The 27,197-nt window shown below is 43.1% G+C and overlaps 1 protein-coding gene across 1 annotated transcript in view; it reads left to right on the top strand.

Moving 5' to 3' along the window:
* The window catches only part of SCUBE2 (signal peptide, CUB domain and EGF like domain containing 2), a 67,358-nt gene that overhangs the window by 8,690 nt on the left and 31,471 nt on the right, over positions 1-27,197 (top strand). Inside the window, exons 3-11 of the mRNA XM_026651229.2 lie at positions 1,808-1,933; positions 5,025-5,159; positions 12,462-12,587; positions 12,897-13,013; positions 14,259-14,348; positions 18,608-18,724; positions 19,843-19,965; positions 21,541-21,657; positions 26,858-26,980. Coding sequence (XP_026507014.1) covers positions 1,808-1,933; positions 5,025-5,159; positions 12,462-12,587; positions 12,897-13,013; positions 14,259-14,348; positions 18,608-18,724; positions 19,843-19,965; positions 21,541-21,657; positions 26,858-26,980 — 1,074 coding nt within the window. The remainder of the gene's footprint in view (positions 1-1,807; positions 1,934-5,024; positions 5,160-12,461; positions 12,588-12,896; positions 13,014-14,258; positions 14,349-18,607; positions 18,725-19,842; positions 19,966-21,540; positions 21,658-26,857; positions 26,981-27,197) is intronic.

Below are 27,197 nucleotides of genomic sequence, written 5' to 3'. Positions count from 1 at the left end.
TTCTTGGATTTGCCACTAACTTACTGTTTGACCTTGGGCTGGGAAGTGTCTATACATTAAAGTTATACTATACCAGTATAGTTAAAGTGGTACAGCCCCTTAGTGTAAACACAATTATACAGTATCAGCATAAAGGTGCTTTATACTGGTATGGCTATTCCCTTACAGGGGTTGTACAGGTATAACTGTTATGGTAAAAAAACAAAACAAATGAACACAAAACAACCCTCCCCAAACCCCACCCCTCACCGTAATAGGTGCACTGGTACAAAAACTGTATGTAGACCAGACCTAAATCATTTAGGAGCATGAGTGTTGTGGTCCAAAGTCACTGCATTGCTTTTGAAAATCTCACCCTTAGAAATCCTTAGGTGAAAATAACTGTGTAAGCTCTCATAGTATTATTAATAGTGTAACAAGCATCATCAGATGTCTGGGAAAAGTAGAGATTGGTCGAAACCAAAAACCTGGATCCAGCCCGCCAAAGTTTCACGTTGGAGGGGATTTAGGAATTGAAGCCTGGATCTGAATTTAACACCAATTCTTTCTCTTTATGTTGGGTCAGACCAGAACCCTAGCATTAAACATACTGAACATTGGGGGATTCAAAATTTTTATCTGGATGTTGTGGCTTTGGCCCATCTTTAATATAAAAGCTCTATTTGAAACTTTTGTCTGACTATAAAGGGCTTTGGGTATTGTCCCTGTCTCTTTCCCTCAGTGCCCTAACCATGCTGGTAAAATTCTGCCCTGTGCAAACAGATGGGCAGAAGAAGACATAGGTACTACCTCAGAGTGTAAGTGGGATTTTGAAGATGTGCAGAGGCAAATTTCATCATATGAGCTGAGTCCCACATGTACCAATGTTGTTAGGAGTTTTGCTGTTGATTGAAATGGGAGCAAGATCATTTGTTAGTTTGTTTGTGTCTTTTAAATCAAAGCTCCTGGTGTGTGATTAGTTTATTTTGCTTAAGGAGTTTTATGCTAGAAATTGTTTTCTAGTACAAACATTAGGAAGATCAAGTCCTACATATTCAATTTCTTTATTTAGAGAGAAAAAAAAGTGTTGGTCATTTATCATTTCATTTGAAGTATCAAAAAGACAAAGGTAATTTAGGACCAATGTTTATATTGGGTGTTAACAGATTTTAGAAAATATGTTAAATAGAAAGAATCGTATGAAAATGTTTTTTAAATAAAAGCTGTTTATTTGGATTTAAACATTCCCTTGCAGTATTTGCAACCTAATCATTGCAGTTTTATGCTAGTGCTTGAGAATCAGAAGCTAAATTGACTCATGCATTTTAATAATCAAAACTGAGTCAAATGCAAAGTGAACAGACAACTTGAAATGGTAAATTAGATAGTTAAAATTCTTTCCATTGTAATAATGAGGGTATTGTGATGAATGCAGGTAAGGAAATTTGTCATTTTAAAAAAAATATGTAGTTTGATTCTTCCCTCAAATTGATTCTGTCAGTGTGACTTCACTGACTTCAATGGATTTAATCCTGATTTACATCAGCATATAAGAGAGGAGAATCAGATCCATGATTTTTAATCTAACATCTTTTTTAATAAGCAGCTTTAGAAAGCTTAAAACTATACTATAACACTGAATGAGAATCCTAATGCATCTTGTCATCTTTCAGAAACATTGAACAAATAATGTGCTAAGTATAGTCTATTTGCAAGACAATGATGATTTAAGAGAGCAATTACTGTTCACATTTATACAATCATGTCAGGACCTGTCTATGCCAAACCAGGAAGCATCCATCAGATTGACTTTTGCTTTATCCCTCAGACATTGATGAATGTGATAACGACTTCAATGGAGGCTGCGTACATGAATGTTTCAACATTCCAGGCAATTATCGCTGTACTTGTTATGATGGCTTCATGTTGGCTCACGATGGCCATAATTGTCTCGGTAAGGAACATGCTTGCTAACATTGCAAATATTGATGCTAATATATCCTTTTTTAATTTTGTGAAAGTAAAAAGCCTGTGATTCTTGGATGCTGTGTTAGATAAGATGTCTAGACAAGAATGATACATATTAGACAAAGGAATTCCAGGTTTCTACATTTCAGTCTCTGTGTGACTGCTCTGTGGCTCAGTTTCCCCATCTGTAAAATGGGGGATAATACTGACACATTTTTCTTAAGTGTTTTGAGTTCTTTGGATTAAAAATTGCAAAGTATCCTTCATTATTCTGTTAACGTGTTTCTTTAGGGAAACTTTAGTAAATTGACCTGTTTAATACTAGGAACATTTCCCATTTTTTTGGAAATGTTAATTTATGGTCCAAGCCCAGCCATGTGTTGGGGTTGGGAGAAAGGAATCCTTTCTCCAGATAATGGAGTAGCTATGCCTCCCATTTATGTATCTTATGTGGGCCACATTTCTGTACTACCTGAGCAGCTCACAATCTCCAGTGTATTTGTCCTCACAATACTTGTGTGAGGTAGGGCAGTCCTATTGACTCCATCTTACGTTGGGGAACCAAAGTATAGGAAAGATAAGTGACTTGCTCAAGGTTATCAGGGAAGTCTGTGGTGAAGCAGGGAATTAAGCCCAATTTTTCCTGAGTCCCAACCATTGCATCCCCCTTCTGCTCTCCGGGTTTGGGCGGTACCTCTGGCTCCTGCTTGCTGCTACATGGTGGGCAATGATTGGTGGAACCGTGTAGTGAGTCTCCCTCAGACTAATGTGTGGACCCCTGTGTACCCCCTACAAATGCTGCTCATCACCGCCTGAGCAGTGGGGCCATCACTGGGTATGTTACCTTAGGAGATTTCCACTCCTGTTGTGGAGGGGATTTGTCCCCTATTGCAGAATTTGAAGACTATTGTGAGCCATGCAAGAGTGATGAGATATTTCAGATTAGCACGCAGTATTTTAGTAATGGGACCAGGCCTCTATTAAATATTTAGGGCAAGATCCTCACCTGGTGTAATTTGGCATAGCTGCTTTGTCTTCATTGGAACTACATCAGTTTACATCAGCTGAGGGTGTGGCCCATAGACAAAGTCCTGTCTGTTGGTGTGTAAATGGGAGAGGGTGGGGAAGGCACTAAGTCCCAAGGGTTGCACTATTCTGCCAAAGCTGGGTAGCCATATAGTCTGGGCAGAAGCAACTGAACTATTTATTGATGCTTTTTAATATTAGGAAGAGTGTCTTATCCTCTCTCACACTTATTTAAACATACAAGTGAAGTTCCAGGAGGTTCACATTAAGGACACTCAACTGGGTGAGCACCTGGCCTCTTTAATAAGGCAATAAAGGGGTATATTCTCTCTCCATACAAAGAACTCCTCTAGCACACGAATACATCTGGTCATATTCTGATCTCAGTAACTTCACTGGCGATACCTTGAATTTACACAGCTGTAACTGAAGCCAGAAACTGGCCCACTGTTGTGTTAATATAGGGTTTCTCATTATTGCTAGACTGTTTTGAAAAGAACAGCAGTATTGATGCAATGGTTCTTGGGGTGGAGGGAGCACATAAAGGGTAAAATGGACTTTAAAACAATGAAGTTCAAATCACAGACCTCCTAATTTTGAGTGTCCCTTTGAAGATATGATTTAAAATTAAAATAGATATTTTGACATGCAGCAAATTTGGCTTAATTTTCTGTTAAACTGTTTACTTACTTAGTTCATGCCACTTTTTTGTTAACCAAGCCACATCCGTATTCCTGAAGACATGATATGTGTGCCTGGATTTTAGCTGAATAGACAATTACTTTTTGGAGAGAGAAGATAATATTCCATTATTTTGCCATGGTCCACGAAGCAGAAACATTTTCTGGAGTTTCAAATCCACAGTACTAGAGAGTCTTGGTGGTTGTTTCAATATTGATTCCTTAGATTCAGATCACTATCGAACTACTAAAATTAACAGTTTCTATTAAGACTGAGACATCTAGACCGCTTGGAACATAATTTTTATCTTTGTTCTTTTCTATGATCATGATGCTGTGCTAAATCCATCTTGGTTTAGGTACTCAGGTTGCCCAACTGGTTTCAAGGGGACTTAAATCTATCACAGTGTTTGATTTCACTTGTTGGTAAGAACACAATGGCTTCTTCCTGTTTTTAGGCACTATTTTATGCAAAAATGTTAAATACTAGTTTAAAAATCTTAGCCCTAGTACTGTAACAGTGAGCAGAGTGGGAAGCAAACATGATGCACCAATTGCGGTTGCATAGGTGCAAATGAGAGCAGAATTTTGCCATGACACTTTTATGGCCTGTTTTCCTGGGTGTTGAGCATCCATAACTCTCACTGAAATCAATGGGAGCTGTAGGTGCCCAGTCCTTCTGAAAATCAGGCCTGTAAGGTTTATACCATAGCAAGAGGCTACAGAAAGCTTAAATCCGTGATGGGTAAAATTCAAAAGGCTTGGAGGTTGAGATGAGCACTTCAATGTTCAAGGACTTAGCTGGAGTTTTTCTACTCTTCGTATCTCTTGGTTCTGCCAAACTAGATAGATATTTGCAAGAACAGACTTTCTCCTGAGGTTCCTGTCTCTGGTGAGGCCATAAATATTACAAGATCAGCATTCCTTCAACTATTTCAGTAACTTCTGCTTCTGTCCCTGGCCACAGGAAATACAGAAGCAGCCACAAAATAAGAGACAATGAGGTGGAATAGGGAGGTGGAGGATAATTAATCAGACGTTCTCAAGCTTCAGAAAAGACCTAGCATTTGGCTTGCAGTTTGGGTGAAGGTTCGGTGTGGTGATGCAAATTTTATCCAAATTGGGTTACCCGTCTCTCGCTTGAACCTGAGCCTGAGGTTTTTTGATAATTTTCTCTTCCTCCATCTCTGCCTCAGAATTAAAATCTTCTTTAAATGCCCTGATCTATAGACCCATTGGGACTTTGGTAAAACAAACATCTATTTAATCTATACTAGCTGCACACTTTGAGATCAACCTCCGGGCATTGATTTATAGCAGTGACAGTAAATGCAGCTGTCCAGGTACAAACCCAGTCTCTTTATTTTTCAGATACGGATGAATGTATGTTCAACAACGGTGGTTGCCAGCACCTGTGTGTCAATACCATGGGGAGCTATGAGTGTCGTTGTAAGGCAGGGTTCTTCCTGAGTGACAACCAGCACACGTGCATTCACCATTCCGAAGGTACTGGTCCTTCCCTTCCAAACAGTGAGCAGAAACTTCTCGTGGGAGCACATAGCAGACTCTTAAGCATTTTCACAAACATTTAGAGTTTTCTTCAACAAGAGAAGAGGTTCATTGTTTGCCTGCCCCCGAGGGTATGTCTACACTGCAACAAGACACCTGTGGCTGGCCCTGGTCAGCTGATGGGCTCACGGGGGTTGGACTGTGGGGCTATAAAATTGCAGTGTAGATGTTCGGGCTGGAGCCTGGGCTCTGGCCCCTCCTACTTTGTGGGAACTCTTCTATCAACCTAGTTACCACCTCTTGGGGAGGTGGATTACCTACACCAATGAAAGAACTGCTCCTGTCAGTATAAGTAGTGTCTACACTGAAGCGCTACAGCGGCACAGCTGTGCCACTGTAGCATTTTAAGTGTAGACATACCCTGAGTACTCTTGTCTTCAGGGGGACTCTGCAGACCGCCCTCATGCTGTCCATTGTAGGATCAGAGCCTGGAACACTGTCAAACGAGATAACTTTGCCGTGGGAGAGAGGGTCCTTTTTCCTTTGTATTTCCTCACCAAGATGAACATATATTTGGATAAAGAACAGGAGTACTTTTGGCACTTTAGAGACTAACAAATTTATTAGAGCATAAGCTTTTGTGGGCTACAACCCACTTCTTCGGATGCATATAGAGTGAAACATATATTGAGGAGATATATATACACACATACAGAGAGCATGAACAGGTGGGAGTTGTCTTACCAACTCTGAGAGGCCAATTAAGTAAGAGAAAAAAAATTTTTGAAGTGATAATCAAGATAGCTCAGTACAGACAGTTTGATAAGAAGCAAGTGTGAAAATACTTACAAAGGGAGATAGATTCAATGTTTGTAATGGTTCAGCCATTCCCAGTCCTTATTTAATCCTGAGTTGATTGTGTCTAGTTTGCATATCAATTCCAGCTCAGCAGTCTCTCGTTGGAGTCTGTTTTTGAAGTGGACACATATCTATTCAAGTGACATCATCATAGGGCCTAATCACATCAGCCATACCATCAGGGGCTCGTTCACCTGCACATCTACCAATGTGATATATGCCATCATGTGCCAGCAGTGCCCCTCTGCCATGTACATTGGCCAAACCGGACAGTCTCTATGCAAAAGAATTAATGGACACAAATCTGACATCAGGAATCATAATACTCAAAAACCAGTGGGAGAACACTTTAACCTGTCTGGCCATTCTATGACAGACCTGCGGGTGGCTATCTTAAAACAGAAAAACTTCAAAAACAGACTCCAACGAGAGACTGCTGAGATGGAATTGATATGCAAACTAAATCTTGGATTATCTGCTTCCTGGAATCCATCCTTTCTCATCTGCTGTGCGCCACATTGTCTGGCTCAGGACTATGAGCTGGGACACTGCAGGAGTTTTTAGAGAAGAGGCAATAGTCAGGTGTGATAGTTACTTACTGTAGCGGGGTGGATCCAGAGCAGAGTGGTGCTCCAGATGGTTCTCTGGCTCTGTTTAAGCCTTGCGTAGGTCAGCTGGGCTCAGAACCTCCCACTGAGTTGTGCACAATCATAAGTTTTCCTTGACTACGTGCCCTGGATTTATTCCTCTTCAGCTGTAAGTGACAGAACAAATGCTTTGTGAGGACATTGCATCAGTAATAGCGATAAATCACTTACCTACCTATGGCTTTTCTCTTTGTTGTTTAATTTACTTCATAATATTGAGTTAGCAAATTCCAGGGGAATGTCATGCACGTGGGGTTTTTACCATAGAAATAAGCGTTGTGACCATGATGTGTCCTTTTACTACCATTTCTAGTGATAATCCATCTCCACTCAGTAATCCATCACAGTCCATCGCAGTATGTCACACAAACCACAATTATTTACTTCTTTTGGGCCAAAATCAATGGGCGTGAATAAGAGCTGCAGGATTTGGCTCATTAGGGTTAGATTTAAAGCCATGCCACCTGAAGGCTGGTGTACAAAGGCACTGCACCAGCAGTAGTTCCTGGAGACGTTTTACCTGTGGAGACCTAGGCAGCCAGAATGTCTCTGGGAGTGGGAAATGCTGCTCCCTTTAACAGGGTAAAGCATGCACACTACACAGGACCAGCCCCATTCTCCACTTGGTGGGAAGGGATGCAGCACTCTCGGGATGTCTAGCTGTGCTAATGGTGCTGACATTCCCCTAGCTTGTGTTCAAGAAGGGCCAGTACCAAGATTCTGGTTGCTGTTTGTACAGGGACATCCTTTCCTCACACCTCCTTGTGCGCCTGCATCAGGGCCGGTGCAACCATTTAGGCAAACTAGGCGGCCGCCTAGGGCGCCTAGTGGTTGGGGGCGCCTAAAAGGCCGCTCAGGCGAGGAGGTGGAGTGGAGGTGAGCTGGGGCATGGGGAGGGCTGCCCGCAGTAATGGGGAGGCGCACAGGGGAACCGCTCCTCGCCCCAGATCACCTCCACTCTGCCTCCTCCGCTGAGCACACAGCCCCCGCTCTAAATCTTCTCCAATCGGCGGCGCAAGCCTGGGAGGGGAGGAGAATTAGAGCGGCACCGGCGTGCTCGGTGGAGGAGATGGAGCCAAGGTGAGTTGGGGTGGGCTCCCCAGGCGGGGTTAGCTGCCACGGGGGGGAGTCTCCCCAGGCGGGGTTAGCTGCCGCAGGGCGGGGGGGTCTCCCCGGGCGGGGTTAGCTTCCGTGGAGGTAGGGGGGAAGTCTCCCCAGGCGGGGTTAGCTGCTGTGGAGGCAGGCTCCCTGGGTGGGGGGCGGGGTTAGCTACCGCGGGGGGGGGGGGGTTGGGGGGGGGGGGGGGGGGGGGGCAAGGTGGAAGTTTCGCCTAGGGCGCGAAACTTCCTTGCACCGGCCCTGGCCTGCATAAGACTGTCCAGAATCTGAGCCTCAGTGTTGACAACAGAATGGCAATTATGGTGATGAATATGACCCAGCCTGAATACAGCACCTTCCCTCAGTGCTTAGCAGGGTTTGCTAACTGGGTGTACATTTGGCTGGACAAATACCATTCTGACTTATTCCCCACGCAGTTCCACTGATATGACTGCATAAAAATTGAATCACTTTGCTCATTCCCATATCAGGTAGTTACATTGACATTTATATTATATATATATTATGAAATATAAAATATTCATTGGAATTGATTTTTAAACTAACAGCCCTGCAAAATAATGTGACTGATTTATGGTAAATAAAATGTTAAAACATTTGGATGCACTTCTCCATAAAATATCCCCTTTTTTTTGGTCAACTAGATTTTAACTTTTTTGTCAAAGAAAGCACATTTAACTAATCAGACCCCGAGTATTTTATTATTAAAATGTGGTTCATTTTGTAAGGTCCATTTTAACTTTTGGTGGTGAAGTGACCGAATTCCACATGCACAGAACTGAGCAATTCCCAATTCAGCATTTAAACCATTTGTTCGAGTTCAGTGAACTTTACCAAAGTACCTGCTTTAACAGTTTCTCCTTCAGGAGATGCATGCACACAAAGAAATTACTTTGCTAACAGAAACTAATCCGTTAATTCTCTTAATGCTTTCTTAACACCTCTTAGATCATATTGCATGTTTAAGCTTAAAAATTTCACAAAAACACTAGAGTTAATAAGGCTAATTTGTGATCTTATGTGCTGCACAGATCCTTGATTGACACCATAATAGGGGATGATAGCTTTCATGTGGGGATCTTTGGGCTCTTTTGTATATTCTGTCGGATTTGAGGCATCATTGTCTTGTTAGGCTTCTACAGAGTTCTCACTGTGGGAAAGGAATCAAAAAGCCAATAGAGCAGAATAATCTAAGCAATGTAGCATCCATTCCTTTGTTACTTAAAGCTTTCTTAATAGAGGAAGAATATTGTAGCCTAAAACTGGGATGTCAAAAATATAATATGCAAAGTAATTGCCTGATTAAAATGTAACTGAATGTTTATGAAAGGTTGACCCCAGCTCCCACTACAAATATTTTTTCTTCATTTAATAATATTGCTTCAAAGAGAAGATATTTTGAAAATGCATGGGTTAAGGAAACCTTTGCCTATTTTCTTTTACACAATGAGGCTTGTCTCTGATTTTTTTTTTTTTTATTTTTATTATTCAGGACCTGATCCTGCTTCCACTGAAGTTAATGGGAGTTATTTCAGTGGGCGCAGGATTGGGACCCCAATAGGATTAGCCAGCAAGCCTAAATAAACTGACCAGAGTCCTCTTGAAGTGGTTATATTATCTAAGAAGAAAACAGAAATGGATGGTAGTGCAACTCCTTTCCTTAAAAATAAATAAATAAATAAAAAAATAAAAAACCCACTGTCTTAGCCTAGTTTATTGTAAAGCACACTCTCCTTGGGATGCACTGTCTGTTTTCCATTGGAGTAGCAGTCAGTCTTTCTCTGCTGCTTCCCAAATTTTAGCAATACAGGAGGTTTCAGTAAGGATCTAGAGTATTCTGCTCTACACTACTAAGCCATATGAGAGTTCATACTTTAAACCCCAACATTTCTGTAATATGGAAATTTGTGTTTTGTTTTGCAGTCACATTCCAGCCAAAAGTTGTGCTGTTGCAAGAGGTGTGTGTGTTTTGTCTATATTGTATCATGCTAGAACTTTTGCAGTGTTACGATATTTCTGTGCAGTGTGACACTCGTGATGGATTAGGCTGGAGACCAATAGTGATGTGTGGACATTTTGCAAGTCATGCCTAAAGATCTGTCAATGAGCTTCAGCCCTGATATCCAGGATTACTATTACAATAGGCAGCAACTGCTTGAGAACTACTTCACCATAACAGCTTTGCAATGTGAACAAATGTCTTCAAGGAGCCAAGTCCAGGCAGTGAATTCCTTACAGATGATGCCTAAGTCACATTTCTGTCGATCTATCTTAGGTACTTAAAAAGTCTCCATTACCATAGTGTCTGAGCCCCTCACAAGTTTTAATGTCTTTATTCTTAGAGCATGTCTACACTTACCTCCGGAGCAATTGATCCAGTGGGGGTCTATTTATCACTTCTAGTGAAGACGCGATAAATCGACCGCTGAGCGCTCTCCTGTCGACTCCGGTACTCCACTGAAATGAGAAGCGTAGGCGGAGTTGATGGGGGAGCATCAGCAGTCGACCTACCGCAGTGAAGACACCACGGTAAGTAGCTCTAAGTACGTCGACTTCAGCTATGCTATTTTCGTAGCTGAAGTTGCGTAACTTAGCCTGACTTAGCTTGCCCCCCCACAGTGTAGATCAGGCCTCACAACACCCCCTGAGGTAGGACCGTGCTATTATCTCCATTTTACAGCTGCGGAACCAAGACCCGGAGAGACTTGACAAAGGTTACACAGGAAGTGGAACAGGAAAATTGAACCCAGGTCTCCCAAGTCCCAAGGAAGTGCTCCGTCCTCCTCCCTAACATTCAGACTCTTCAAGGAGAGTTTGGATTTACCAACCATGATTCCATTCTGTCTCTTTGATATATTGTTGCCTTTTGGGGAGTACCTTGGTAATACTAGAAGCAGAGATGGTAATAGTGCACTGTTGCGTGCATGGTAAACTCCTTTTTATATTGTAAGATCCTTGGGGTAAGGACCCTGGTGGATCCTCATCCACCTCCCAACCCCCCTATTGCCCGGGTGGTGCTGCAGTAGCTATGGGAGCTACTTTATTGTATTGGCTGAGTTTGCAGTGTTGAGTACAGAGGCTGTAGCACCAGCTATGGAGGAAGGTTCAATGGGCCTTCCAGGACCCAGTGACTCTGCCTTGTGCAGAGCATTTGGCCCTTAGAAAACTAACGAGATTAAAGTCACAACCCCAGAGTAAAGCAAGCGTAAACCTGGCCTAAATTCCCACAGGGAGGCTCCCTGAGAGTTCTCGGATCCTCCGGTTGTTTAGAGCTACCCGAGTGGCTCCCTTCCCAGGTTGTGGTGAGCACAGCTCAGCCAGACCAGAGGATCTGCCCATAATCTTTTAAGAGACCTTATTTTTGTAAGTAATTCTAAAGGAATGGAGAACAAAAGAACAGAGCAGTTGCATGTTTTTACTGCTGGACTTTAGTGGTTAGGAAATCCCAGTGAGGGAACGAACCTTTGCATCAGAATGTCTGTGGGATACAATAGAACCTTTATGACACATAGAGTTAAAATAAACTTTGGCTCTTTAATGCTGGGAAGTAGGGTAAAGCCTTGCCAATGGCTGGGGCATGGATTTAGCTGAAACACTGGACAGAGGCAAAAGGTTTTATAATGCAGAGAACGTTTCCTTATTGTTTAATTGACTGCAGCCTATCTCTGGCAGAGGCCACATGAGTCACCGCAGCAGCCTGCAGATTAAGTGCTGGAGTGTGAACAGCTCATAACTGTCAGAGATAAAACAACAAGATGTTTTTATGAGGTACACCAAAGGGAAAAAAAAGTCAACTAATGTCACATTACTCTATTCATTTGGATCCAGACTGCATTTGCTTGTATACATTCTTTTCAGCTAGTGAGACACAGCACAGAGGTGCAGTTATATATAAAACATCATGATGACTTCCCAGAGGTGGTAAAATGTACTGGTTGAAATTAGAAAGAGGCCAGTAGATATCAGAAAAGGTTAAGATGCTCCCAAAACAGAAAATTCTTTGCTGCCCATGGGTACAAGTATGTGTGACTGCTGGGTCCGCTGCTAACCACTAATGGAAATGTGGCTCTGTGAATCTATGGCTCAAGGCCAGTAATTTGAAAAGTTGTGAGAAGTGTTTGAATTTTGTATGTATCTGAATGAATTTGGACATTCCCTTGCCTCACATCATCTCATTTTGCTATTTTATGGGAAGAGTAAAGGGGAAATGACAGCCTTAGTGCCTAGTCTTGCAAGGTACGGAGCAGTTCTCAATTCCTATTAAAATATGTGGGAGGAAGAGGAGGAGTTATTATTACTAATAAACATTTATATTATGATAGCACCCAAAGGCCTAAATGAGGGTTGGGGTCTCATTGTGCTGGGTGCTGTACAAACACAGAAACGGAAGGTCCCTGCCCCAGAGACCTTAAGACACAAACAGACAATGGATTAGGGGCAGAGAAATCGCCTTGCAGGCCATTTGCTTAGCCTTTAGCAGGATTAGGTTCTTTTTATTTCTTGTATATCAGCTGATACTTTTTTTCTCTTTTGTTCAGATACAGGAGATTCTTTCAAGAGGTACAAGTTGTCTGCTGTTTACTTACAGTTGGGCTAATGTTTGTATTTGAGCTGTTACCTGCATCTGAAGACACTGAGGATACTGATGATCTATGACAATTGTACTGTTTTGCAGATGGCATGAGCTGCATGAATAAAGACCATGGCTGTGCCCATATCTGCAGAGAAGCACCGAAAGGAGGAGTGGCATGTGAATGCAGACCTGGATTTGAACTGGCCAGGAACCAGAGGGACTGCATTTGTACGCAACAAATTCATACTGATCCTTAGAGGGAACAAATAGAATTCTATTATTTCTGCAGCTGATCACTAATTTGGGCAGTTGTATCTATGGATGTGCTAGGATGACGTTATTTAGACTGCACGTTTTTGATGAAGTGAAATATCAAATTAAATCAGTGGGTTTTCAAAATGTCATTGTACAAATCCATCAATTAGTATTGAAAGCTCTAGTTTGGGAGTCATGTTAATATTCACACACAAGAAGGGTAAATTCAGCCCTGTGCAGGGATCTGGAAATTTGAGGCTCTACTGTATGTTTTCTTTCCAGTGACGTGCAATCATGGGAATGGTGGGTGTCAGCATACATGTGAGGATGCTGATGATGGGCCCATTTGTGGATGTCACCCAAAGTACACAGTGCACTCGGATGGGAAAACCTGCCTTGGTCAGTAAGCAGTGGATGGATTCTTTTCTGTTGATGACTGATATGTAAATTAGTTTCAAAATGTTACCATTTCTGCAGGAGTAATACGTTCCAGTTATATTGCTGAAAAATTGCATAGAGGCCGAAACGACAAGATCTTTGAAAGCATAGGCCGGATCCATGGGTCTGGCCAACCCATGCTTGATGCAAGACCTGGATGTCAAGGAAAAGTGGTTCTAGGTCACATTTCTGCCCCCCCCCCCCCCGAAATTTGGATCCAGTTTGGCCCCTGGCATAACTTAGAGAAACTTTAGGGCTGCTTTAAGTGATGCCTGCAGGAAATCTCTTATGGAGCATTCCACTATCTGCGGAGCACCAGAGTGCTAGGAAAGGCCAGAAGAAGGTGGTGTAGAGCTGATTGTGTTGGCTTTACATCCCATGGAGCTTCCCCTATGTCAGTGGACTCTCCATCTGCTCCTTACAGGCTGCTTTCTGACTGTGTGAGAAGCACAGAAGAACTGGCCCAGAATGTTTAAGGGGAAAAAAATCTGTTTTTAAGTATATTTTGTTCTGGTACCTGTGAAGGATCACACATATTATTAACCAGGGGACAATTTCTTTCAATTTTCTTAAGTTTTCATAGAGTCCAGAAGGGACCTCTAGGATCATCTAGTCTGACTTCCTGTGTAACACAGGAAATTCAACAAGCAATTCCTGCATCAAACCCATAACGTTCGATTGAACTAAAGGATATCTGTTAGAAAGGCATCCATTCTTACGTAAAGAAATGCTTTGGTGGATGAACACAAATGCTTTGATGACCAATCTCTGACCATTGATTAAAAACAAAAACTCAGCAATAGTTAGCCATCTCTTTCATTAGTGAATGGGTGATCAGGATGGCAGGACACTGGTATGTAGCGTCTGATCTCTGATTAATCCTTTTGTTGTTCTGTTCACCACCGCTACTATGTTTTAAGCTTTCTGAGGTGAACACATGGGTCTTTGAAAAGCAAATTAAAACAAAACAACAAGAAAAGCTATCACATTTTTAATTGGGGAGTTTTAATGTTTTTGTTTTTAAGTGTTTATTTCTGACTGTTTCTGCTTATGATATTTGATTCAACTAATTGTAGAGTTTAGCTTTGTTTTAGAATTGGATTTCAAAAGGAGTGTCGTACAAGATAGTTGGCTGCTGCATTAGGTACCAACAGTTGCACCACCACTCTCTGATTCCCCCCCCCGCCCCCTGTACTTGCATTACAGAGAGAGAGGAGGCTGTAGCTGAGATCTCTGAGAGCAATGCCACAGCAGGAGCGGATGTGGACAAGCGAGTAAAGCGGCGGCTGATCATGGGTAAAAGTGCCTATCTTGTTCTGCTGTGGGGTTTCTTAACTAGTCTTACATGGTGAACCCTTACTGTATTGGATAGCTATCATCGAACATAGCTATTGTGACTATGGGCTGAAGTCTGCCCTTGGAGAGGCATGCATTACCCATTGAACTCAATGGATGCTCGCTCACCTCTAAGGAAAGGCTATGTCCCTATAGTATATAAGTAATCATGTATAGTATTCGGGATGTATAGAAGTATGAGCTGAACCAGAGCCAAGAAACCTGCTCTCTACCTACCCCCTAACTACTGAGTTGCCCAGTCTGACTATTCTGCTGTTCAGAGCTTGAATATAAAACTCATCAAACTCCTAGTCAGATGATTTCTTTTAGAGTCCGATTACATTCAAAACCTTTAAACTCTTTGGTACTGGCTGTTTTGATTGGCACAGAGGGATTTAAGGGACTGGCCCAAAGTCCCACTACAAGTTTGGAAACTGACCCTTGCTGGGTTTCGTGAGTCCTAGTCCAGTGCTTCAATGAGACTATCCTTCCTATCTCTGAGACATGCACTGTGAACATCCAGCTCCTGGTGGAAAGCAGGGTTCTAGTCTCTTTAGACGCTTCCCAGAATGTTAACCACTTTCATATCATTCTTCTTCTTCTCTACTCAGGCTCCCTGACCTTACAGCTCTAGCTAAGTTAGGGGACTCAGTCACCATAGAGTAAAATCGTAGTATGGACAGGACCTAGCTCTATCTCTGTATATGGGCTAAAGTCTGCGACTGTCCAATGGGAACATGGTTAGGTCCTATCTATATTACAGTCTTTAACCATGTTGTAAGTAGGTCACTAGACCACCAGTATTTTAACTGATTCCCTGAGGTAGATAGTTACAACAGTATAAATCTGGTGTATGGAAGATGAGAATCAGGCGCAGTATCCTCTAAACTTGTTTTCTCCCTTTAACAATAAGATGCACTATTTCTCCCTGTGTGTGTCTCTTTGTACTGAAGGGTTAAATGGCAGGGCCGCCTGGCGGGGGGCAAGTGGGGCAATTTGCCTCAGGCCCCGGGCCCCGCAGGGGCCCCCCGAGAATATAGTATTATATAGTATTGCAACTTTTTTTTAATGGAAGGGGCCCCCGAAATTGTTTTGCCCCAGGCCCCCTGAATCCTCTGGGTGGCCCTGTTAAATGGACTGTAAGGACAGGCTTGTTTGGAGTTGGAGTTCACCCTTGATTTTGTAGCTGATAGGGAGTTGGGGAGGGCAGCAAATTCCCACAGTACAACAAGAAATTTCCAATGCTTCACTTTTTTTCCTCTCCTAGGAAGTGCCACACATTAGTCTCTCTCCTGAAATGTTTCAGTATGTACTAAATTTAGTTGTATTCTATTTAATCCAAAGATGTATCCAGGGGACTGTGGAACAAGTCCCTGTGATCTCAGTGCGGTTCCGAGTGAACAGATATCTGTGTCACAAAAGCATCTCCACAGTTGGCACTGATCATATACTATTCCTGCTGTCAGTCTCATCAAAGCGCTGGAGGCAGAGGCGAAAGCTTTCAAAAATCGGAGACTAAAGTTAGGCTCCACAATCCATATTTAGGCCCCTAAATAAGCAGCCTGATTTTTAAAAGTATTGAGCTTCCAACAGTCCTGTTAAGATCAGTGGGAGATGAGAGAAGTTCATTCCCCACACCCATGTGGTGGAACTGGCTAGCAGAGGAGAAGGGCAGTCTCCACTGTTCTGTGCTAGCGAGCTTATTATTATTATTTATATTACCGGAGCACCTAGGAGCGAACCCCATTGTGATGTGTGCTACAAACCCAGAACAAAAAGATGTTCCCTGCCCAAAGAAATTACAATGTAAGTGTCAGACAAGAGGCAACAGATTGTTAGAGACAAACCAATGGTGGAATACAAGGAAACAATGAGATAATATGGCCAGTATGATTAGCAAATTAGCAATGGTCTCAGCATAACTGTTGTCATGTGGGTTTTTTTGTTTTTTGTTTGTAGGCATCACAGCAAAGGAGAGTTTTGAGGAGGGTTTTGAAGGTTGATGATGAGGTAGCTTTGTAGATGTTTATGGGGAGCTCCTCCCAACTGTCAAGGGCAGCATGGGGGAAAGCACAAAGGTGCTTGTCTGAAAATTCAAGTGGGCGATGGAGGCAGGAGTCGACTTTTCCATGCTGAATGAGAGATGAGGGGTAGGGTGGGGACAAGCTGATGGGCCTTGAAAGTGAAAACAAACAGCTTATGTTTGATATAATAGAGATGGGGGAGCCAATGGAGGGATGCAGAGAGGGGGGATGACGTGGTAAAAGCAATGAGCTAGGAAGATTATCTTTGCAGCAGCATTTTGAATGGATGCAAGCAGGGCAAGATTGCATTTGTCATGGCCAGAGGAAGGATGTTGCAGTAATTGAGACATGAGAAAATGAGAACTTGGAAGAGAGTTTTAGCTGTGTGAATGGATAGGAAAGACCATATTTTACAGATGTTCTGCAGGAAGAATTGGCAGGATTAGACATAGCCTGATGTCTTTGACCGGGACGTAGGTGGTCATGCTTAGTGGTTGGAGTAGGTCTAATGGTCAGAGAAGGAGTCACTCCTAGTGGTTAGAACAGGAGTCAGTAGCCAGGAATTGGAGCCCAGGTTGAGATCTGGAGCCAGGAGTCGGAGCCCAGGTGCCAGAAACCAGATGCCAGAGCCAAAAGGCAAATCCAAAGTCAGAGGTTAGGAATCAGAGCCAAGGATCAGAACTGAGTTACCTGGAGGGAGGCAAGGCTGCCCAGGAACTGTCTCTGCTGCAGGCCCTGCTTCCAGACTGACTGTGCTGCAAGCCTTGATTCCGGACAGTACTCCCTCCTTACAGGCGCCTCACAGGGACCTTGGGGCCTGGTTTCTCCGTACTTCTGATGGAACTCTCGTAATAGGTCCAGGGCATGGCTGTTCTTCGTTGCTTCCCAAGACTGCTTGTCCGGAGCATACCCTTCCCAGTCCACCAAGTACTGGGGCTTTCCTCTCACTTGCTGAGAGTCGAGGATCCAGTGGGCCAAGTACTTTCCTGTCTGTGGACTTTTGTGGGTGGTGGATTGAAACGGTTTGGATATGGGTTCTCGATATAGGGCTTTAAAAGTGAGATCTGAAAGACAGGATGGATCTTCAAGGACTTGGGCATCTATACAGTAATCCGAAGGCCACTGGCTTCACCCATTTTATAGTCTTGAAGGAGCTCGGGTATGGTAGTCTAGTTTGGCGGATGGGTGGCTTGATTTAAGTTTCTGGTCAAGAGCCACACTTTGTCCTCTATGGCCAGATTGTGGGCAGCCTGATGGTCTTGGTCTGCATGGTGTTTATGGGGTTCTTTGGCAGACTGCAGGTGTTCTTCAGCTCCCAGGTGCCGGAGCCAACCGTCAGAGCTGAACTCGGCCAAGAATTAGATCCGAGGGTCATAACTTGGTTACCTGGAGTGAGGTGAGGCAGGAGCAGGGCTGGGAACCAGCAGGCATAGGAACTATTGCGACCATTGAGCAGCCACTGATCTGCTGCTGGTCTTAAAAGTCAGTCTACTGACTCTTCCAATCAGTCAGGCCACGTAGCCAATCGGGCAGCCTATTACAGGCCAGCTGTGCTCATTTTGTTGGGCGATTGGCTCTGCTGCAGGCCCTGGTTGCTGACACCTAGATTTGTGAAAGTAAAGCAGAGTCAAAGATGACACCCAGGTTATGGGCCAGACTGACCGGCAGGATGGTGGTGTTCTCTACAGGGATTGAGAAAGAAGGCAGCAGAGAGAGCTTTGGGGAGCAGGAATAGGAATTCTTTATCAGCCGTGTTGATTTGAGCTGATGGTATCCGTGAGGAGATGTTGGAGAGACAGGCCAAGATTTTAATTTGGGCAGAAGGAGACAGGTTTGGAGCAGAAAGATAGCATAGAGATGGTAGCTTAATTTGTGTTTATGGATGAAATTTCCCAGAGATAAGATGTACAGGGAGAAGAGAAGGACAGAGCCTTGAGGAAGCCCCAGAGAAAGTTGGAAGTGGCTTGGGGAGGGATGGTGGTTGCCTATCCCCAGCCAGACGTCTTGCTAAAACTGGTACGTACATAAATTAGACAGACAGGAGGACAGACACAAGGAATGTAGATATTTTCTTCCCTCTTTAAATATACAATATAGTTGAATAGAAATGGAGTGGGCCACTACTAGCACCACATGCTACTTTATTTCCCTTACAACATTTCTGTACAAATGTTAGCGTTATTTTTTCTGTGTTAGAAACATGCGCTGTAAATAATGGTGGCTGCGACCGCACTTGCAAAGACACCTCGACTGGAGTTCATTGCAGCTGTCCCGTCGGATTTACACTCCAGTTTGATGGGAAGACATGTAAAGGTAGATTTTGCACTTTTGTAAACATACCTGTATAAACACCTAGCAGCAAGTGCACTAATCTCAAAGGGAAACTAGTTGAAGCATTCCTGAGAAAAAGCCTATGTGTATCTATCTGGGCATTGGAGAGCACTAGGGAAGCATTGAGGCAGGGAGAGATGCACAATCCCCTTTCACATGGTCCCTGTTGCACCAGCCCTAGATATGGAGCATATGAGTGCAAAGTATCTCTGCTTTGCCGTTGATGCCCTTCCGATCTCCAGTATGGCCTCTTTTTCTAATCAGGATGTAGCAATGCACTGGTGGTACAATGAAGGTAAATGTAGCCTGCTAGTCCACCTGCCAAGGCATGCATGCAGGCTATTACAGGTGTATATCCCCATGGAGGAGCAGACCATCAGCCTGATATTATAACAAGCATTTGAAGGGTCTAAACGTGAAGATGGGTGTGGAATTATTTATGCTGTGCCAAGCAGATATAACAAGGAATAACATGTTGAAAATGAGCAAAGGAGGATGTAGGTCGTACATATGAATAAAATTCCCAAGAGTGAGGTCTGTTAGACTTGTGCCAAGCAAAGTGATGGAGTCCCTTTTGCTTGGCTTATTTAGAATTAGACAAAGAACTCAACAATCTGACATTGGCGTGGGCAGGGTAAGGTGACCCTATAGGTCTCTTCTGTCTGTAATTTCTGAAATGCTTTGGCGAGGAGAAAGAGAGAGAGAATTTTTACAAAGTTAAGACCTTTAAAAAGAAAAGCTTAGTTTAAGGTTCTAAAGGCTTTCCAGAAGGACGAATGCCTTTATCTTCTCTAATCAGATGAGATAAGAAAGAGCCCCCTGTATGTGTGTGCTCAAGCAAAAGTGAATTTGATAGCAGTATTTTAGATGAAAGGAAATAATACAGAAATGAGGCTGAACTGCAAAGATAATTTCTGAATCTGAATTTTCCCAAAGTTCGAGGTGATTTAGTTATTGAATCTTGTTCAGGACTCTCCCAGCAGAGAACTTTCCAGTCAAGTCCAGCCGTTTCATCCACAGAACATGTATGTCTTTGGGATCTACCAATGAAAGGACACCAAACATGTTCCTTTTATTTGCTAATCACTTTTCTGTTACAGATATTGATGAATGCCAGGCCAGCAATGGAGGCTGTGATCATTTTTGTAAAAACACTGTCGGCAGTTTTGATTGCAGCTGCAAAAAAGGATTTAAATTATTGACAGATGAGAAGTCTTGTCAAGGTATGTGCATGGGGAGGCAAAAAAGGTAAAATAAATAAGATTGACTTGGATACCTACTGAAGTAATGAGGTGCTGGTAAACTCCAGAATGATTTCCATGCTTTGGATTTCTTCTTTCTAAAGTTGCTGTTAAAAATCAAAGCCTTTGGCATGATATCAGAGTGGGAGATTTGTTTGAAAGGGTGTTCACTGTACGCTGAACGGTTATCTGAAAATAATAGAGAATGGCAGAAAATGGAACTGACTATCAGGAAAGAAACTTCACTCCAGTGTGGCTATTTCTAATCTTTTTTTAGATTAGACTTAACAGGACAAATATTTATGCAGAGCAAACTTGCAAGAGAAATGTAGGATTTCCAAGATTTCTGATGGAAGTTGTTTATGAATGTATATTTTAAGGATTTATATCTCCTTTTGTCTGTTTTTTCTGTCACTTCTAGAATGTTGTAAACTTGATGTAGCTTGATTTGGGCCTGATCCGTTAAAGAGCAAATTTGGTGTAAGACTCCAATCCTGTTCCCATTTATGTCAATGGGAGTTTTGCCACAGACTTCTATGGGAACAGGATAAGCCTCATCATGTTTAATATTTTGTTATAGCAGCATAGAGTACTTTTGGTGATAATATCATAAACATTTAGGGCCTCTGATCCTGCTGCCCATGGAACCCATGGGAGCTTTGCCGTTGACTTCAGTGGGAGCAGAATTGGGCCATTACCTAAAAAAGCAAATTCAGTGTGAAAGTGTACAATATACAAAATGATTAAAATGCCCAGGAAAAATTCAGCTGGATGAGGCAAAGACATTCTAGCCAGCATTAAAGACAAAGGCTTAAGGCATACAAGGCTTAAGCCCAAGATGTGCAGTGTGATGAATCTGTGGCCTACTTATGACTGTATCTAGTGGTGTTGCACAAAGCAAAAAATAGACCCAGGTGATGGTCGCTCCAGAGCTGCACTGAGGCACATTGCTCGGGCTGGGTGGAGGAAGCTTCTGCAGAAGCCCATGCACTGTATAGCCAAGGAGAGCATTTGGGTTTCTAGGGGTACTAGCCTGATGCCTTTCACCTGCACGAATTCCCAAAGCTTCCTGTCCTTTTTTTGCCTTTGGGAGAGGTATTTCAGTCGCTAGGTGAGAGGCCTAGCACAGATCTAAAACAAGCACTGCACATGCACGGTTGAGGTAAAAATTTGGCCTCCCAGTTTTGTAAAAAGGCAGAAGGAAATGGAAAGTTACTTTGAAAATATTTTTCCTGCTGACTCTGCGTTGCCTTCCCTTGAAGAAGCATTTTTTTTTCTGCTGACGGTCTTTTGCAGTGAAGAGAACTTTGCAGCAATTTATTTTAAACATGACTATTAAAAATATAACCTCAGTTTACTCACTTGTCAAGAAATGTCTTACTTGGCAAACTAACTGCTCTCTTAAAAGTTGTTACTTCAATATGTTACAGACTAATGGCTTTAAAAGAATTTGCTTAGGTCATATAAAGCTGTGTTTTTCTAGATACAAATTTGCTAGCTCATAAATGCTTCCTTGACAAGCCAAGAGACACTAACGTATCCTTTTAAAAATTACAGACATTGATGAATGTTCTTTTGAAAGGACATGTGACCATACGTGCATCAATCATCCAGGCTCTTTTGAGTGTAGTTGTAACAAAGGATACATTCTCTATGGCTTCACACATTGTGGAGGTGAGTATAAAAAGATACTAGTGTATATGTTTGTCAGAGTGCTGGAGCAATGCTCATTAATGTCACTGGGACCCATGTGTCTAAAACCCTGTACAGCAAATGTAGCCTTTGTCTTTTCCAGGCAGTTTTTCAAAAGGGGAGACAGTCCAAAAATGAAACACAATCCTCCATGCTTGACTATGTCTTTTAGCTTAAATGATTTCCCCCTCTCCATCTATGTATTGGAAAGCAACAGGGACCATTAGAACAAACAGATGCATTCCACATGTAGATACTAAGGCCATGATCCAACAGTGTTTCCACATGAAAAATTCCCATTGATTTCATGTGGCGTTCTGTACACTAATTGCAAACTTGTAAGAAAAGGCTTCAAATGAATTATGATGTTAGTTATTTTGCAGGTTTTCTTTAGAATAAATGCACATTACCAACAAGCCTAATGGCCAGATCCTCATTTGATCTAAACTGACATAGCTCCACTATAGTCATGGAGTTACACTGGTTTATACCAGCTAAGAATTTGGCCCTAAATTGTTTACTTCTGATTCCAGAGAAACCCTAAATGAAAGAGACCAATATGTTGACATGAACCTTGGTCTGACATCTGAAGCAAGGAAACTTGCAGAACTTTCATATGAAGCAGCCTGAGTTATTTGACACTAAATGAAAACAAAACTATTTTCATGTGAAATATGGGCAAGATCTTATATGACTACATATATGTATTCAGTTCACTGATAGGCATATGTGAATATGAGGCAGAATGGGCAGGCTTGATCTTGGGGACCATGATGCAAATACTTTGCTATTTTCACAATTCTCCTTTGCATCATATTGGGTGTTTGTAACCATGGGGATGAATTTAGGCTGGGATTCTCAGGTGAGCCTAAGGGAATTAGATACCCAGCACCCATTTCAATGAGATTTGGGCATCTAACTCCCGAGGTCTCCTTTGAAAATCCCAACCTCATTGTTTATTAATGTGAGGGACTAATTGCAGTTGGCTTGAGTCTTGTCTAATGAAGGCAGATGTTGTGCAGACTTCCCCACACAGTATTGCCATTTTCCCCTCCTGACCTGCCAGATCTCTGCCATTCCAGTCCTGGACCTTGTTTAGGCAGAAACAGACAATCAGGTTTGTGGTAGTTTTGCAATGTGGACAAACAGGACCAAGTTCATTTCCCCTTTGTACTTAATGCAGTCTTATATGAACATCCTTCTATTAACATGGGGCCTGATTCTGTCACCCCTGTTCATACTGATTGGTAGTAAGGTACCATGCACCCCTGACTCAGGGTAGTGCAGTCACATCATTACCCTGTGGAGTGGGAACTGGGAACACAGGAGAATGGATGAACACTGCTGTTATGGAAACTCACAAAGATGCTGCTCCAGTGAGAGTGGAATCACTTCTAGGAAATAGCTTCACTTAGACATTCACATAAAAACTCCTGTTTATGGGTTTGATCCTGTGCCATTCAAGTCAATGGGAGAAGAATGAAGGCCTACGAGAAATGTGTTTCATATGGTGTGGCATGTGATTCTGCAGTGTGTGTTACAGAGATCAGGTAGGAAGACCTGCGTTTGTGTCGGGCAGAGAAAAAATATGTATAGCACTGGGAATAATGTCAGTGAGAGTAGCCAGCAGGAGGTGAGACTGCCCACCTGGCTTCCTAGGAGCTGCATGTTGCAAACATGCCAATTAAGACTTTTTCGTTTATCATCTTTGAGTGTGGTTGTTCCAACCTCTACAGAGCCCAGCCACAGAGATACAAAAATATGACGACATTGCTGTCACAGTTCAGAGCAATGTATTTCCCCTCTGTGGGTCCAGCTAAGGCACTTGCTCTCAGGCTTCCAACTCTGCAGCCATTGCCTCTCTTGGGTGGAGACCTGCATCTCTGTCCCTTCTGATGAGCCAAACAGTTCCCTGACTATACTGTGAGCTCCCCAGCAAAAGACAGGCTACCTAAGCAGGCCTGCTTCACTTCTCTCCTCAGAGATGGGACACGGTGTAATTAACACAGTTAAGTTACCACACAGCTCTTTCTAAGCAAGCCTATTTATTCTTAAGGTAACATCACAGATAAAATATATTAAAACAATAGAAGAATTTACATGGATGCCGATAAGCTCACCAGAGATCACCCCGCACTCCAATAAGAGCTCTGGCTGGTAATGAGTCCTTCCAATCCCAGATAGGGTTTTTTCCTTATGGGCACAGGTTCATCACAGCTTCAGCTGAAAACCATCATCCAAGTCTTATGGGGCCTAAGTGGGCTCAAGTCCTTCCAACCCTTCCCTAAGGATTGGAGCCCCTCATTGGACCGAGGTCCTATCCATTTGCTGGATCAGAAAGAAGGGCCTGGGTTAGTTTTAATTCAGGCTATTTATCCAAAAATCCTTTTGTCTGCTGCTCTCTGGAGAATCCAGTTTGAACCAGTACATATGAGTCTCTTGCCAAGTGGTGGTAGCTCTCTGACGTGTTTCAACCTTTGTGAATTTGCCTGACCATCTCCCACTGTTTTTACTTTCTGGAGGGCTGTGGTTCCTTCCCCCCATGGAAATGTATACCGTCCCTCAATAGTATGTAATCATTGGCACTTTTAATAGAATAAACTCCTAAATTCAGTGAGTTTTGACTTAATTCAATAAGGTTTGTTCAGTATATTGCAGGATACTGTGTTGTGTCATATGCAGTGAAACCTATCTATGGACCCTTATGGCCACATGCCCTAATGGCCAACAGAATATCAGTCCTCACAAAAGTTCCTCCATATTAACTGTACATCATTATGTGACCACCCACTATAACAGAGAAAAATAGCAGTCCCTTCTGTTACTAAAAGGTTTCCCTGTATATTATTGTTATGCTGGAAGGTGTTAATGGCTGCCATGAAGTGGGCCTTTGATCTACAGATAAGTCAGACCTTATTAAAGCTGGTGGATGTGCTAAGCACTTATCTTTCAGGCTAAGGAGCAGTTATTTATGTATTGATAACTAGAAACAATAGGTTTCAGAGCAGTACCCGTGTTAGTCTGTATCAGCAAAAACAACGAGGAGTCCTTGTGGCACCTTAGAGACTAACAAATTTATTTGGGCATAAGCTTTCATGGGCTAAAACCCACTTCATCAGATGCCTGACCCTGAGGGCTTGGCTACACTTACACTTAGAGTGCATTAAAGCAGCCCTGGGTGCCCTAACTCCTGAGGTGTCCACACTGGCAAAGCACATAGAGCACCTGGACTCTGCAGCTGGAGCGCTCCTGGTAATCCACCTCCACGAGAAGCATAAAACTTGCTGTGCCCCGGCTGAAAGGCCCTGGCGTCAGTGTGAACGAGGTGTTGCATTACTGCGCTGTGATTGGTCTCCAGAAACGTCCCATAATCCTCTGAAGTCAAATGGCTACTCTTCTCATTGTTTTGAAATTGGCTGTAGGCATGCGGATATCCCCTTTCAAAGCTCCGTTTCTGACAGCCGGCATGCTTATCTGCTCCGGGACAAAGCAAACCATTAGTGTGGAATGCTGCTGTTTTGAGTGTGTGTGAGGAGGGGGGACAAAAGGGGTCTGCAGCTGTCTGAACTTACAAGATAGCATGCTGACACGCTCTCAGCCCCCCAAAACACACTGTCTCTCTTCCCACATACACACAACACACTCCCTGTCACATTCCACCACCCCATTTAAAAAGCATGTTGCAGCCACTTGCAGACTGGGATAGCTACCACAATGCACTGCTCTTTGTGGAGTTGCAAGAGCTGCTAATGTGGCCACGCCAGTGTGCTTGCAGCTGACAGTGTAAACACACGGCAGCGTTTTCCCTGCTGCGGTCTCCGAAGGCTGGTTTAACTCCCAGCGCTTTACATCTGCAAGTGTAGCCAAGCCCTGAGAGAGAGCAGAGAGACAGAGCTCCTTGGGACCTGGGTCACAGGACTGTCTGGGAATCACAAGTCAGGAAACTGCCTGCTGTTGCACCCAGTGTGTTAGGAACCAGCGTGTAGGCGATCAGACCTTGTGGTCAGAGTGGAGCTGGAGTTGGGAGTTTAGCCAAGGATCAGAACCAGACTCAAAATCAGGAATTGAGTTGGAGTGGGTAGCCAGAAGATGAACTGGGGTTGGAACTGGGAACTGGTAGCCAATGGTCAGGAGTGAAACATGGGGGCAGGAGCCGAGACAAGGCAAGGATTAGGCATGGAGCAGGAGCAAGGCAGGAATGGAGGGCAGGGGCAGGAACAGGAGCAGAGCAGAAACTGGGAGTGGAAGTTGGATATGGATCACAGGAGACAGGCAACAGACGGGTCTGAGGCAGCAGCAACAGAGAGAGACTGTGCGCAGTGCTCGGACAGGCCATACAGGTCACTTCCTGGCTTCAGTAGTGGGTGTGAGCCAATCAGGCAACCACACACCTTGGGCATTCTGATAGGACTTCCTGTGGAGCCTGACCTTTCAGGATCGGTGAGATTTCTTCATCTAGCTCCTTTGGTGATGACAAGGGGGTACTAGAGATCCAGGGCCCCTACAGCTCTAGGTTCTAGACCCACTGAAACTGAGGTCCCAACACCCTCCTATCCTTACCCCCTATGTTCAGGAAAACAAGGCTTTGTGTATGTTCTTTATAATTAGACAGGATTGCGCACACACACACACACACACACACAACTACCTGACTTGTATAACTGATTTCTCACCCTAATGGAAGCAACCTGGCAAGGTCCTGAATATTGGCTAAGAACTCAGCCAAAAGGGGTAACAATATGCGACAGAGTATTGCCCCCGTGTACTCATTAACAGTGAGATAAAATGTATTGCAACATATTTATGCTTCTGAACGTTTAAGACAAATGGTCAGTGTGAATCTTGTATCCTATCGTCTGATTTTGTTCCAAACTTAATAAATTACTATAAACAATGCTCTGTTAACTTTTGAAGCACATTGCTGAGGCTGGAACATTGGTAACATAGTCAATTTGGGGCATATTTAATACACAACTAAACCATTTTGATCCGCTAAAGGGTGGTAGGGAATGCAGAAGCATATACGGTCAGATTTTCAAAAGTTGCCCATAGAATTAGATCCAAATTATACAGAGCAGCGTTTGTGTGCAGTTACCCAATTTTTATTTGTGTGAATTCAGCACTGAGTGAAAATGATACTAGACTAATATTTAAAAAAGGCCTTTTTCTCCCTCCTCTTTAGATATTAACGAATGTAGCATCAACAATGGAGGCTGCCAGCAGACCTGTGTGAACACACTGGGGGATTATGAATGTCAGTGTCATTCCAGCCACAAATTACACTGGAATAAAAAGGACTGTGTCGGTAAGGTGCATAGAAGACGTGTTAATACTTTGAGTGTGCTTGAAGGCTATGCAGCTCAAGGCAGTGCTGAAAATCTTGATCCATCCAACAAAGCAGCATGGATCATTATTTCCTTCATTAGATTTCTGCTTTACTTTTTAATCAGCCATGATGGGCATTGTTGAAACAAGAAGAACAGGAGTACTTGTGGCACCTTAGAGACTAACAAATTTATTAG

Source organism: Terrapene carolina, unplaced genomic scaffold (genome assembly GCF_002925995.2).
Source record: "Terrapene carolina triunguis isolate 2854851 unplaced genomic scaffold, T_m_triunguis-2.0 Scaffold96, whole genome shotgun sequence".
NCBI classification, from domain to species: Eukaryota; Metazoa; Chordata; order Testudines; family Emydidae; genus Terrapene; species Terrapene triunguis.
This window is presented reverse-complemented; position numbering and strand designations above follow the sequence as displayed.